At 41.5% G+C, this 15,305-nt stretch overlaps 1 protein-coding gene across 1 annotated transcript in view; it reads right to left on the bottom strand.

Moving 5' to 3' along the window:
• Positions 1-1,760: 1,760 nt before the first annotated feature.
• Positions 1,761-15,305, bottom strand: part of LOC140238299 (uncharacterized) — a 61,527-nt gene continuing 47,982 nt past the window's right edge. Inside the window, exons 6-14 of the mRNA XM_072318235.1 lie at positions 14,295-14,667; positions 10,906-11,059; positions 8,932-9,307; positions 7,155-8,010; positions 6,416-6,581; positions 5,488-5,589; positions 4,778-4,870; positions 3,566-3,693; positions 1,761-2,527 (exon numbers count right to left, since the gene is read on the bottom strand). Coding sequence (XP_072174336.1) covers positions 2,410-2,527; positions 3,566-3,693; positions 4,778-4,870; positions 5,488-5,589; positions 6,416-6,581; positions 7,155-8,010; positions 8,932-9,307; positions 10,906-11,059; positions 14,295-14,667 — 2,366 coding nt within the window. The 3' untranslated portion in view covers positions 1,761-2,409. The remainder of the gene's footprint in view (positions 2,528-3,565; positions 3,694-4,777; positions 4,871-5,487; positions 5,590-6,415; positions 6,582-7,154; positions 8,011-8,931; positions 9,308-10,905; positions 11,060-14,294; positions 14,668-15,305) is intronic.

Raw genomic sequence — 15,305 nt, 5'->3', positions numbered from 1 at the left:
ACAAGTTACTCATAAAAATACCTGAATTCATGTAAAAAATTTCAATTGTCAATTCTCATCTGATGACCTCCTGGATGTAAATTTACAAACTCTTTTACAAATGGTTCTGGCCCTGATATGTTTTCAAAATCAGGTACTGTTATAAGTCTTTCCCTCTCTCTCTCTCTCTCTCCCTCTCTTTCTTTCTCTCCATTTCTGTCCCACAATCTCCCTCTACCTCCCTATGATATATCTGCTTCTCAAAGACATGAAAATATACATGCAATGTACAAGTGACGTCATTAGCTAGTCTAATATGGTTCTCTACTTTTCTGTTTTACACTTTACGCAAGATATTGAGTACTGTCACTACGTAATCTACGAGAGGTTTACGTCCCCAGAACTCCTACGTCTCCCATACAGACACCTGGCTTGAATAAAACAAATGGGGTATGCCTGTGACGAGAACGACACTGCAAAGGAGTGTGATGATGAGAGAAAAATGGAACAGATTTGCCATCTGTCACATGATCTAACCTAAACTGCATCAGCGCCACTGGGAAAAGGCAACACTGTATGAAAAGCATAGTCCATTCTCCCCAACAAAATGGCATACAAAGGTTGAAATATATTTGATTATTTGATTGTGTTAGAGTTTTGCATTCTAATCTTTCAGATAATTCTTAAAGGGGGGGGGGGGGTTGGGTCCTACAAATGTGCATTGTGTCTCACAGAAACAAATTTGGTCCTTTGAGCAAATGTGCAAGTGAGTGTCTACTTAAAATAGCAATCTGTCCCTAGTTATGCTTGTCTACCAAACTTCTCATACTGATACAGAGTCAACAAAAAACTAAAGAAATTCAGGATACCCCACTGAAAGATTACAATAGCTTTGGTATTCCAGCTGGCTTTGTTCTAATCAGTCTTGCAAGCACGTGACCAGGCATTGAAAAACAGCATACCTCAGAAGAAGAAAAATGAAAACACTCGGTCACTTTGAAGTCTGTTCATTACCCACAATACTTGACACAGTGTGAATAAAAGAAAGCGATTCAGGTTTTTCAATGTTACAGCCTCTTGATCTAAACACAATTCGGTCACATAATCATCTTTCTTTCATCTAATCCTTAATGCATGCTTTCCAGATTTACTTGCTTTTCCTGAAGGATAATTTTAGACAAATAATATGATATCTTACATATAAAATTTCTTCTTCTTCATGATTAAAAAGACAAAACAAACCTGGGGTACAATGTAAAACTTTAGTGTAATGTGTACTCGAGGCTTCTTCTGTTTCTTCTTCAAACTGTTCTCTGCTCTAAACTATCTTTGAAATGATCTAAATGGCAGTACACATTCTAGCTCATCAAACATTGTATTCCGAGTCTGCCTGCATCACTCACACATGGTGAGACCACAGGGCAATCATTTCCAGCAATACCAGTTACTGCAGTAAGTATTTCTCTGATATATCACAAGGCAACTAGAATTCTTGTCGAGTAAAACATATAAGCCCACAAAAGCTTTTTAAGAAGGATATGGAACTGGAGTAAAATCAGCATTTTGCTCAAATGAATCACATCGATAAGATATGGTATTAGCATCAAAATACTAGCAAATGTTCACCCATAATGTAAAAATCTCAGAATGCTGTAAAAGAAAAAAAAAAAAAAAAAATCCAAAACCAATCACTGTACTACAAGACATAAAAATGAAGTATCATTTTCCTGTGCTGATAAAATGACCTGCACGGCCTTCCTTATGGAAAATTTCAGGGTGTAAGGGTTTTAAATTCCTTCCTCTTTTGTAAGTCAATTATACCGATACTGTGTATGTGCGAGGGACATAATGCCTAATGATATGTCAGCCCAGTCTCAATAGAGATATTGGTACAGACTGGTCAATACCGGATTATCGATCTAACTTGTGACAGCAGAATTCCTAGCACAGCTCTGAGAAAACTGGTATGTGAGTGATTACATTTTGATCACTCACTGCACATTCAACCTCTCTTTGTGTGTACACCACTGTCACATTTCTTACCTTTTTTTTCCCATCAAAATAATTTAAAAAGAGTAATCTCTATCAGATATGTACACTGATTTATGAATGTTCACAAATTTTACATTGTTTGACATTCATATACTCCCTGGTATTCCATGCCATTTTTATTCCACATTAAACAAGCAAGCGTCCAAAAATGCCATAACTTTTACAAATTTTCTCTCCTTTTCACACCAACTGTTTCACCTTTTTCCCCTTGGATTTTTTTATTCCTTTGTGTCATTTTCTCCCTCACTCGCTCTCTCTCTCTCTCTCTCCCCAACATTAGTAAACATTACATACATTCATCACTCTCTTAATCTCTATCTCTTTTTTTTTTTTTCATATTCTCTCTGACTCTCTTCACCCAAGCACACAGTAAAGAATCTACACTTCCTTGGGCATCCTGGTCTCGATGTCCACTCGACATATCGGGCAGCGCTTGTTGGTCACCAGCCACTGGTCAACACACTCGGCATGGAAGAGATGCATACAGGGGAGACGTCTGGAATGACAAATAAGATGGGGGCAAATATTTAATTCATTTTCCTGATCCACAGAAAGATGAATGATTAAAATAGATGACAACAATTGACGTACATCTAAATCTACACATCTGCTTACACACGGTATCTAGACCTGACTATGTCAATGAGGTATGTTTTGCTACCAGCAAATAAAACTGGTTCTGGTTGTGTGAGTTGACATAATCCCTCGTAACTAGGTGATTGAAAGAGCCATGTGTGTAAATCTAGGCATCAAGTCCAGTTGAGCAAATTTTACAGAAATGGAAAAGTGTATCTTCTCTGTGTGGCACAATTAATGTCGTCTGCCGACTATTGCTAGTCATCTGGGGCAAACCATGAGGGGTCAGCATCATATGCCTGTTTTTTTCTGGTGTGGATACATGGATGGACCCCTTCACCAGGTTAGCACCCTGCTCTTTGAGATGAATGAATAAAGTGGGATCTGTTGTGACTCCCTCACTTACCACACGTCCATTTAATAGGGAGCTTTTTCGTGACAAGGACGTACAGAGGAAAAAAACATGTTCTGAGCATGCGCAAATGCGCGCATCAAGTTGATCTATTTTTAGCTTGCGTCATCTATGTTTTTCACTGCGCGTTCTGGGCTATTTTTATGTCCGCTCAATTCACGACGCAGGGAGCTACTTCATGCACCTATCACATGGGGGCGCCATTTTATTTTTTATATGTTGTGTCCCAGTGTAATCTAGAGCTTTTTCAGCACGACACAGGGAGAGAGAGGAGAACGTCCAACGCACTCATCGTCTCATACGTCCGCGCCGCAAATCTAAAGCTCCCTAATGGTCATATCCAATGGACACAATAAGTGTATGATAGGTTACAAGTCATACTGAAGTAACAGTGAGGCAGATCATTCAGAACTGAAACAAGCACACTATTTTTTTATGTCAATATGTTGTTACAATTCTTGTTGTCACCTCCTACTTTAATTTAACATCACATGCAAGCAAAAATGGCATTTGCTGCAAACCATCTATCTTATTTTTCTGTATTACCTGACTTCCTCATCGTCTTCAAAGTATGAAAGGCAGATTGTGCATTTCTCCATGTCGTCATCTTCTATCTTCACGGCGCCCTCAACTTCACCAGTCTCCTGACTGCTGTCATTCTCCCGTTGATGGCGCTGTGAGGCATGCAATAAGGAATGGGAGGAGCAACCATGAGAAATGAGTCTAACTCTATCAACACCAACCTTTTTTATACAGAATGTTAGTGGGATTTTGAGAAACAGATGCCAAAAGGGTTAGTATGAGTACACGACAATGTACTGCATGCAACCTTCTTTGTCAAATATTGTAATCCAAAAATTCCATCTCCCGCCATCTATTCTTCAAATGCTGATTCAATGCCTCTTTATGAGATCACCCTGTGACCATAAAACACAAATATCCACTGGGTCTTCACTTGCCTTTGTTTTCCCCCTTTCTCTCACAGGCTTCCTAAAAACCATCAGTTTATGAGGACAACTAGATCCATAGGTGTGTCATCACCTCAAATGACCACGAAATAACTTCTTATTCAAATTCATGAAATTCTTCCGGTCGAGTTGTTTTTATTGCAACTGATTGACAACTTGCCTGATTCATGTCGATGTAGGGCAATTTGTCAATCAGTTGCAATAAATAACTTTCTGAGACTCCTTCAGCTGCTGCAAAAATGAGGGCTGGTTTCTTTCCAGAATATGCATGAGTTCCCAAGGAACAAAAGTCTAATATCAGATTTCTGGTATTCCAATAAAGCATGCTTGATACAGGTATCATACATAAGAAAAATACTCTTTTGATAAAATATTATGATCACAATACACAACAGTAGCTAATGAACAAGACTCTTGCTAAACCAATCCTCAGAATGGACAGTTCTCACAGCAGAAGAATGTACTAACACAATACTTTATTTGTCACCCTAGTCTTTTGCTTCTTTTTGTTTTGTTTATTTTGGGAAGGAGGTAGGCATAGGATGAAACTTACCGGTACCAGAAAGAGTAAAGTCTGAATTTCATAACTAAGCAAGAAATCTAAAGCCACATATATGACAAATAAATCCTTCTTCAATATATTACACATATACTAGAGCCTTTGAGAGATTATGCATGTGCTACAGAAACAGTAAGGCCAATAAATCACACACTCAACCAGACATGCCATGCCTGTTGCTAAGATTGTCTACCTACAAATCTTTTGAGGGTTAACTGTTGAAGTCCTCACCTTGTATTTGTGCGGTAATGTATTCCTCTCTATTGTGCTTCGGGATGCCCCACGATTCACCTGCCCTAGATGCTCACCCAGCTGCACCAACTCCTGCGGAGAGAATTCAACCTGATGTAAGTTGTTTTTTTTTTTTGAAGGATGTACAGATAAGGTACAAGAATGGGGTTTCCATTAATGTTCACACTCGGTCGGCAACTGAGACTATGCAGTCCTGGGGTTACTTGTCAAAAGGTACCTGTAGTAGATTTTGGCAAAATCTTCATCACATAAGGCACAATATATGGAGATGATACAGTTTACAGACTACTGCTAGTCACAAAAAGTGAACCACAAGGGGTCAGCATCATTAGCTTGTTTTCTGGTGTTTGAATGTAGGGCATTTCAATTTACTACGTTAGCACCCTGCTCTTTGCCATAAATGGATGAAGTGGAATCTTTTGTGTGCGCGATCCTGCTTCCCTAACACACAGGATCTCCATTTAATGTTCTTAGGAGGGACAGTGTTCTCAAAAAGAGGGTACAGTGTGACTACACACGACATTGCTGAATTAGACTCAATGGGACTTGAACCCAAGACATTTGATTGCAAGACTGATGCTCTACAGACTGAACCACCAGTGAAATCATCCTGATGGCTTGTCACAAAGAGAAATGATCCTGGTGGTAAGAGTCCACACACTTGGAACAAGAAACCATGGCAAGCTTACCTCATACATTGGGCTGACCCTGAGTGCTCGCATGACTGACAAGGGGTGTGCCTGGGTGAAGAACGGGTGGACTGGGTGTATGGGGGGAATCTCTGGAACCAGCTGCAAAGGACACAACAGAGGAATAATATGTTAGGAACCCTTGACCTCCCGATTTGTTCCAAATTGATGACATACAATTATTGAGTACCAAGTGTTGTGTTGGGTCCATTTGTCTCATCTTCAGTAAGTTGACATCTTGGACTTTATTTTTGTTTTTACACCTACCTGCATGCTTTTTCTCTCCTTTTGAAAATTGTTTTTATAGGTGTATAGCACATGACATAACAATGTTTTCATAAGTATATATTACATGACATAAATGTTTAATACCTTGGGCGTATATCATTTCACATCCATGCCAAATAGTGACAGTGCAAAATATCAAACACTTGGAATGATAAATAGGGTCCTTGAAGAGTAGTACGTACACAGACAAACAAACAAAACAAAACAAAATTCACAAACTTCAGAAGACATCATAGTAGGACTTCTTCAAGAACAGAATACTAGTTCAATACAGTTGTTTGGTATATCTTGTCATTACGACTGATAACCCATTAGTACACAATGTCACGAACATTTTTATGCATTGGTTTTCAGAGGGTTAATGAGCGCTAGATTTGAATATTGAATATTGAATATCTCCTCCTCCCTTGTCTATTATTTGGGTGAATAGCATCATATGTCTCCCTTAAATTTATTTTGTCATCTGCTTGTTTGTGTTTCTTCTCTAGAAGTTATGTGGTTGTTTTGATCTACAGATCTAGAATGGAACATGAGATTCTTTATACAGATCACCTTCATTAGCTTGAACTTGAGTACCTTCATCTCATGCACCTCTATGTTTTTTTATACTAATGAATGAATGCACCGATCTATCACTCACCAGATTAGAGATGAGAGGTGCCACAGTGGTGCCAGCCATGTTGGGGGTGCTGAATGGGTCAGGATGGGGGGCATTGTGGTGGTAGTGGTGGAGGTGGTGATGTAGGTGGCGGTGCTGGTGCTGCCTCCCATCCGCTCCAGCTCCAGTGCCCACTTCAGTAGTGTCTCTGTAAATCACATTTAAAAATGACATCATAAAATGTGGGAAAGGCAACTTGAGTTCTCGTCTTGACAAAAGCCTGAACTTTTTCAAATTGCTATCCTTTGCTTACAGCTGATACAACATCATATTTTCCTAAATGAATTTATCAAACAAGAGTGGTTTGAAGTATGACAGTGTATTATCATGAAAAGAATATGTGGGCATCTGGTTCACGAATTACACCCACATCAAGATCTCAAGAAGAATGCACTATTCATCACTAGAGTGAATGAGGAGAATCATTTCATATCATTCATCAAGGACACATCTCACACTGAAATAGCAGACATGTGGAAAGAGATAGATTGCATGAATTACAAAGCACATTCATTGACAATAAACTTGTAATAACATAAACTTCATCAAAATGGCACCTGCTGGGTATCAAAATGGTTTACTTACTGAGTATGAATATGGCATTGATTCTGTGTTGAGTCTATTTCATGAACAACAATATTACTCTTACTTTATCATGTAAAAATAAGCATAAGAGAAAACATGCAAGGTGATTGAGAGTAGAGAAGAATATGTAACTCACCTCTGAGACCTGAGGACGGGGTGTCTGGTGCAGAATGGTGAAGGCATCTCCCTAGCTGCTCTTGGGTGACCAGGTTGGGCCTGGGGGTCACGATGGATGCGGATATGGCCCGAATGCTGCTCCCCTGGTGGGTGTTGAGTCGGCAGCTGCTGTGGTGGTGGTGCTGGTTGCAGCTGCTCAGGATCTTGTTGCCGCTGTGGTTGCTGTTGTTGTTCTTGCTGCTGCTGCTGTGGCTGTTGCTGTTCAGCGAGGTGCAAGCGTTGCTGCTGCTGCTCGGGGCAATGCATGTGCCTACTAGGAACCATGCCGAAACCAAAATCAGGCATCACGCGGCCGTAGGAGCGGTGAGACATGTGCTGCACAGGCTGTACTTGGAGGCAGCGGCGCTGCATCTCCACCAGGTACTGCTGACGCTGCCGCAGCTGCTGGTGGGTGACCGATGCCGATGGGGACTGCTGGGGCAGCTGGATCTCTGCCACCAGCTGCAAGGGGTGCGGCCGGGGATGGGGATGCTGCAACTGGCTGGGGTGTTGGAAAGGTGCTGGTGGAGGGGATGTCGTGGTGACCAACTGAGGACCACACCCCTGCTGCTGCTGCTGCTGATGCTGCTGCTGCTGCTGGGGCTGCTGTGGCTGCTGCTGCTGCAGAGAGTGGGTGGGGTTGTGGGGGACTGGCCGGGCAGGACCTTGAACCAGAGGCCGATGGCGGGGTAGGGAAGAGGAGATGGCATTGGAGGTAGAAGATGATGACGAGGAGCGCGAGGAGTGGTTGTGGTGGGGATGGTAGTGATGGTGGTGATGGTGACCCAGTTGTTGACTTCCAGGCACTCTACTTAAATGTCTTAAATGTTTGTCACCTAAAAAACAATAAGAAGAAATTCCTAATTTTTAAACTGCGTTCCTCTTCATAAAATGTCACACTACAATGAATGAATTAATTCTCAGAAGTGTTTTTTTATAGATAGATTTTGTTATACATTCTTAAAAGCCATCTATCAATTATTGAGTAAGGCTGTAGTAAAACGAAACATAAAGCACTTCATTTACATCAACTTAGGGAAGGATCAAGGATGAGGGCTAAGGCTTTACTCATTCGAAAATTCAAACCAACTGAGATATAGAGAAGTCTCACTGACACACAAATCATGTTTGCATTGTAATCAGTTGGAGAATACAAGTGATAATCCTGTGCATATATCCTTATATGAAAACAAACAACAGAAAACATGTATCTTGTTCCTCAGCAGTGAAATCACTATTCCACCATTGGGTGTAGTCTCTTTCAAAGGCCTTCACACTGTGGTTAGCCCTGAAAATCATGAACAAAGAGCGAGAGAGGAAGTGGAGCTTAAGGGCCTCTTGAGATCTGCAATAGTGATTATCAATCAAGACCTGGAGGGAGCCTAAACCAACAAACCACTCCTACTGAATATTATTCATTTAGTCGCTTTGACTAATGATATGGTTCCATCCGCCCATCCTCGGTCAGTGCAAAATGTGTACACTTCTTCAAATGATGCTCCGCTGATTGGTAATGATTTCTGCCACCAAACACTGATAGGAAAATTTGGAAATTCAAAGGTGTAAATCATGAAATTTCAGACAGATTTCCGAAGGCTCTCTCACTGGCTCTCTGGGCTCTGGCTGTTGGTTTGAGTAGTCTCCTGTAATGACCCTCTGCTTGCTACTCCTATGCAGCAGCATGACCTTTGGTAATGGCTACTCTTAGCGCAGTATCAGCTCTATCGGCAGAGAACTACAACTTGGGCAACACTAACCTCTACTGTGCATAGAGCCCTGTTGCAGACCAGGAGAGTGCAGCAGGCGGTCAAGAAGGCTTGACCGCGTCCCATACCGGCTTCCACTCTCCCGTTGGGCATGGCTGCAAGCACTGTTGACCGCCTGCGAGCTCCCCGTGGGTAGCTGGGCAGACACACCGGGTTGGGACTGGGCATCTGGCTGACGCTGCCTGACGCTGTTGAGAGCGGACAGCTCCACCCCTGCCTCGAAGCGACGCCGAGTGTCCGTTGCCAACTGGAAGAAAGCATTGGACGTTGAGGCGGAGGAGGCAGAGGTTGATGAGGAGGAAGATGTGGAGGTCATCGGTTGGCCGTTGTTGTTACTGTGCTCCTGGATGCTACTGGACACTCGTGCCTACCAAAGAGAGTCAGAGTTCACACAGAGTCATATAATATTTGAACAGAAATGTCTCATGAATTTGCTAGTGCTAAATTTTTTGTTACTTCTCATGGACTTCACTGTCACTTTGAAAGTCATTTGCAAATGCAGTCTGCCATGCTGTAACTAATTGAAATCACAGCCATTGTGTGGCTCTGTTACAACATGCTAGATGTCATATTTACTGCATGTCTAACTTCAGCCTCTTCAGCCAAACACTTGCAAAGCTGCTGTGTGGAAAAAAAAAATGTTGTTGATGTGTTCACATTTTCACAGAGTTAAACAAACAAAAAAAGATATATGAGCAGAGGTGCCTATTTCTGAATAAAAATCATGCTGATTCACTGAGAAAACCCAATGCATACAACAACTACAATATTTTGAAGGCAGCAACATACTTTTGGTTGAAATTTAGGATATTGCATATAAGCATGCTGAATCAAATGTTAGACTTAAGAATCCTTCAGACAGATTTTTTTTTTTCCTCATGAAACCATATTTATATACTTTGGATTAAAAAGTACATATATATGCTCAACAGAAGTCGAGTAAAAACATGTAAGTTGTCAGCTCTGTACAAGGTAGTTGCTTGCAAACAAACAAAACAAAACAAACAAAACTAGAAATGTCGCTACAGCGACTGGTTATACCCCCGCCAAACAACATTTCATAAGCTTTGGTCAAAACAACATTTCATAAGCTTTGGTCAAAAAACTGAGGAAGTAGTTAAATCCGCAAGATCTTTCCTTGATCTTCTGCCATTAATATGCCGTTACCATGGCAACGTACTTTCGGGTACTGTCGAAAAATGCGTCTTGCACATCTACAACCAAAGGCACACATCTGTACCAAGTTTCATGGAAATTGGGCAAAAACTGAGGAAGTAGTTTGCAACACAAAATTTTCCATCATTTTGGCTCATAATATGTGAGCTGTTACCATGGCAACATACTTTTTGTCACTGTCAAGAAATGTGTCATGCTGACCTATATCCTAAGACAAACATTCAATATGAATTCCATGAGAATTGGAAGAACACTGATGAAGCAGTTTTGCCATGAAGCATTTTGCCCTATATTTTACCAATAACATGCCGTTACCATGGCAACGCACTTTTTGCCACTGCAGAAATATGTGTCTTGCACATTAACATATTCAGATGAACATCTGTACCTAATTTCATAAAAATTGATCAAAAACTGTGGGAGGAGTTCGCGACGCAAGATTTGTACCCATTTTTGCCCATAATATGCCGTTACCATGGCAACGTACTTTTGGGTACTGTCAAAAAATACGTCTTGCACATCTACAACCCAAGGCACACATCTGTGCCAAGTTTTATGGGAATCGGTTGAAAACTGAGGAAGTAGTTCGCGACGCAAGATTTGCAACGGACCGACCGCCCGACCGACCGCCCGACCGCCCGCCCGACCGCCCGCCCGACCGACCGCCCGACCGACCGCCCGACCGCCCGCCCAACCGACCGCCCGACCGCCTGACCGTCCACTGATTCCTATATACCCCCTTCAAACTTCGTTTGGCGGGGGTATAACAAGGCCAAAACCCCCAGGTACCTCCTCTGATGAATCATGGGTGGTCTCGCCCGTCTCCGGTTGCTCCCAGCTGTGTCGCGTGGAGGAGAAGGCCGATCGTGAGCTCCCAATCTCCTTGTTCACTGCCGGGTGGTTGGCTCGGCTGCTGGACAGTGCTGGATGCTGACAGACCGGCCTGAGGAGGTGGGATGAAGAGCAGAGTTCAAACATTCAATCTCTTCATCTCTTTATCACCATGTTTACGGGAAGCACAGACCTTACCAGGAACACATGACACATTGAACAAAAAGTAAACAAAAATATCTTCCACAAATTTCAAAGTAATAGCAGCTATAGGTATACCATCAATCTTCACACTATTATGGCAATGCATAGCCCTTTCCTAGCAATGTAATATCTCATTTGCCATCAAACTAACCAGATCTTTCAACTGCCTTCAAAATCATGTGTAAATCTTCAAAAGCATGTGTATATTGAATTAATTTAAATTCACATTTGCCTCAGATACGACATTGTGCTATGAAAAGAAAATCCCCCTCAAAAAAAAAAAGAGAGCAAGAAAGAAAATAAATAAATAAATAAATAAAAGAATCATGTAGGGTGCAGTGAACAGGGAAGACAAACAAGTAACACCTGAGCACTAAACAACAAACAGAAATAAAGGAGCACATATGAATGTTAACCTGCATAAATCATTCAAATTATTTAAAGATTGGTGAGAAGCACTCCTAATGATGACAATACAGCTGTTGTTTATTGCAAGTTCCAAATGGGAAGACTACATTCAAACAAAAGTAAAAAGACTCATAAATTTACAAAAAGAGATTCAAGGAAGACATTATTTACATTAACATAAGAAATTGAACCACTGTAAAAGTGGAAATTTTCGCGGTGTTGAAATTTTCGCGCATTTCGTGCAACCAGAAACTAGCGCGAAAATAAAAACACGCGAATATTTTTGCTTGCCATACGTTCCTGTGTGTGATGTCTTGATTCCGCGGAATTAAAAACACGCGAAACTCTTCTGACCCGGCCTAGCGCGAAAAATTAGTCCCGCGAAAATATCCACTTTTACAGCAGTTACAATCACACTACTGGCAGATATATGAAAGGATACTACTCTTTTTTTTTTGTTGTTATCTCCTGAGATTAAGGCATTCTTCATTAATGGTAAATTCCATGAGCCAAAATGACAAACATTTCATCTTTCCCAGAGGGATTGTGGTACACTATGTGAGCATGACAGGAAGTAACTAATGGCAAGGGAAGGTGCACATCAGTCTGACCCACTCCCCTCCCCCACCTCCTCTGTGCACCCCTATTCCCTTTACCCCACCTTTTCATGATGATGAAGATGTAGATACTAAATTCTACCCCTGCAGATGAAGATCTCTTACTACTCTAGAGAATGAGATATGATTTTTATCATGACAGCAAACCCACATCATTCATTTTCACAGGGATTTCTTTGCTTGTGTGATATGCCACTGTCACACTTACTCAGATCATCCCTCTGTACAGTATGCATACTTTGAACTTATATTTTTACCAGGTTTATTCTCATCTCTAATACCTTCCTAAACCACTTCTTTTTTTTTTTTTTTGGTCCAAATGAGTCATGTCACACTATCCTCAATCACATATTTACATAAGATAAGATACTATTTACATCATCTTGTCGCTTTCTATTCCCACACCCAACATACACAAGACATTGTGAAAAAGCGCAAGCAGTGTGTGACAGTATGCGTGTGTCATCTGGCTGAATGCTGACACACGAATGACCACTGGTTTCCCACTCAGTCATCACCACGTTGCCAAGTTGGCAGGAGTCCAGGGCAAGGGGATGCCCCACAGCGCGTATCACATGACTCACACCATCCAACCATTTTTTTCCCCTCTCTCTTTCTTTCTTGACGCATCCTTCTCACTGATAACATCAACATTGGTTTTAGCAAGAGGTTGTCCATTATATCACTTCCTTTTCATTTGCCTCTAAAATATCTCATTCCATGTAGATTCCGTCAAGGGAAAACACCATGCCCCAAGAAAAGAAAGAGAACTATCAAATGGTGCCGTTTTCATGGGGAAACAGCTTGGAGGTGCTCCCCTAGACACATCACATGTATTCTTGCACAAGCACTGGTGGTGGAAAAGCTATAAAGGACTAAAATACAGCCATCTTCTCTGTAAGCCTAGTGGAATTAGACGAAATGATTTATGCAAACATCATGAACAGGTGACACCGCAATAATACTGATACACATCTATAAACACTTTAAATGCAGCCATCTCTTCTGCTTCTAGCTGTAGACTTTCAAAAGCTGAACAACACATAGGCACACACAAAATGCACATCATCAGGCAGAGTTCCTTAAAGGGAACCCAAACCCAAAGAGCAATGTAGATTGAGTGAAAGCAGCAACATCAGTAGAACACATCAGTGAAAGTGTGAGGAAAACTGATGTGTTCTACTAATGTTGCTGCTAGCAACATCAGTAGAACACATCAGTGAAAGTGTGAGGAAAACTGATGTGTTCTACTAATGTTGCTGCTTTCACTCAATCCACATTGCTCTTTGGGTTTGGGTTCAATTCAACAGGTCTATAATGCAAATGCATTCCTAATGCTCATTTCCTAAAAAAGGCTCAGGCTCTCTTTTTGTTTGTTTGTTTGTTTTTTCTTTTTCTGAGGTCAGAAAAAGAACAACTTTGGCTTACTTGTATGACTAGGTTTTTTTTTGTGGAATTTTCTTAATATTTATACCCCCACCCACACATAGTGTGTATGGGGTATAAACATTAAGAAATTTCCACAAAAATTCATATTTCTAGCATAATGAAGGAGCACCTGACTAACCGCTTTCAGAAAGCAGGGGGAATAATTGGTACCCTTAACATACATGTATGTCAGTATCAAGTTGATGGAATGTGTAATTTTCATGAAAAATGAATTTTTGTGGAATTTTCTTTATATTGTTGTCCACACATACGTCATAACCTCTAGTAGTCTCCTCATCCAGCGGTTCCAACACCAAAACTTTAAAATTCCTAACTTTTGCATCGATTGTCCGACTTTCCTCAGACTTTCACTGATGTGTTCTACTGATGTTGCTGCTTTCACTCAATCCACATTGGTCTTTGGATTTGGGTTCCCTTTAACAGGTCTATAATGCAAATGCATTCCTAATGCTCATTTCCCAATAAAGGCTCAGGCTCTCTTTTCATTTGTTTGTGTTTTTCTTTTTCTGAGGTCAGAAAAAAAGAATAAATTTTACTTACTTGTATGACTAGGTTTTTCAGGAGGGGGGGGGGGGGGGTGCTTTCTGGCAACTTGCTCACTGGAGAACATCACTCAAGTTATTGGAGCCAAATAGAGACTTGCAAGAATTTTTAAAGAATGTGACGTACCTGTTCACTTGGTGAGGATGATGGTAGTGGTGGTGGTGGTGCCTTCTGCAGCTGGAGCTACTCACGCTGATCGACGCATTGGTTGGACGAGAGCAGCTGCGGCAGCCCTTGGCCACAGCGACTGACGCTGTTGCCCCAACCCCTGACACACTGGCCACACTTTGGTGGTGGTGGTGGTGGTGGTGGTGAGACCCACTGGAATGAGGCACTGCGGGCGGAGAGTCTGGAGAGGCCACGGGCGGGACATCTGGTGTCGCCATGGAAGAGGATGCAGAGGAATCGAGGGATGCCCCATGGGGAGGAGCGGGTGGATGCTTCCCGGAGGAAGAGGTGGGGAAGCTGGCTTCCGTGGAGCTACTGCTTGGACCAGCTTCTGTGAGTTTGTAAACACAGGAAAAGTGAAGACGTGCTCTCGGGCTGATGAAATTGGGCACTGCATTGTCCAGAATTGCAGGACTATGCATGTACTAGCTTTGAGCTTGATAAAATGCACAGGATAATTTCACTGGCTGGCACTGTTCAAGGACAAAATCATGTGACACTCTGTAACCAAACCTGATATCATAACAGAATCTATTGCTCTGGCACCTGAGTTGCCTCACTTCTCATAACATATCCATTTCAAAGGTAAATGAGGGCATGTAGTCATTATATCAGAGGAGTTTCCATTAGGGATCTATTTCAATTTCAAAACAAATCATTAATCATGTGACATGTACCTTACTACTTGATCATTCTAACGTTGATGTGCTTTTTTGGAAACCAACATCTTCCTGTCTAAATTAAATGAGCCATCAACAGTGATCTGTCACTTTATGTTCATGAGAATACCACTACCTGGGGCCCGTTTCATAAAACTTGTCATCAGTGACAACTGCTACATTTCTATGACAAATTCGCTCTCAGCCAATCAGATGCAAGGATTTCAGTAGCTTGTCACATCTATGACAACTTGTCACTGATGACAAGTTTTATGAAACGGGCCCCTGTAGTAACACATGAACTGTAATA

The sequence above is a fragment of the Diadema setosum genome, chromosome 14 (genome assembly GCF_964275005.1).
Source record: "Diadema setosum chromosome 14, eeDiaSeto1, whole genome shotgun sequence".
NCBI classification, from domain to species: Eukaryota; Metazoa; Echinodermata; class Echinoidea; order Diadematoida; family Diadematidae; genus Diadema; species Diadema setosum.
The sequence above is the reverse complement of the archived record's forward strand: the minus strand, read 5'-3'. Positions and strand labels throughout refer to the sequence as shown.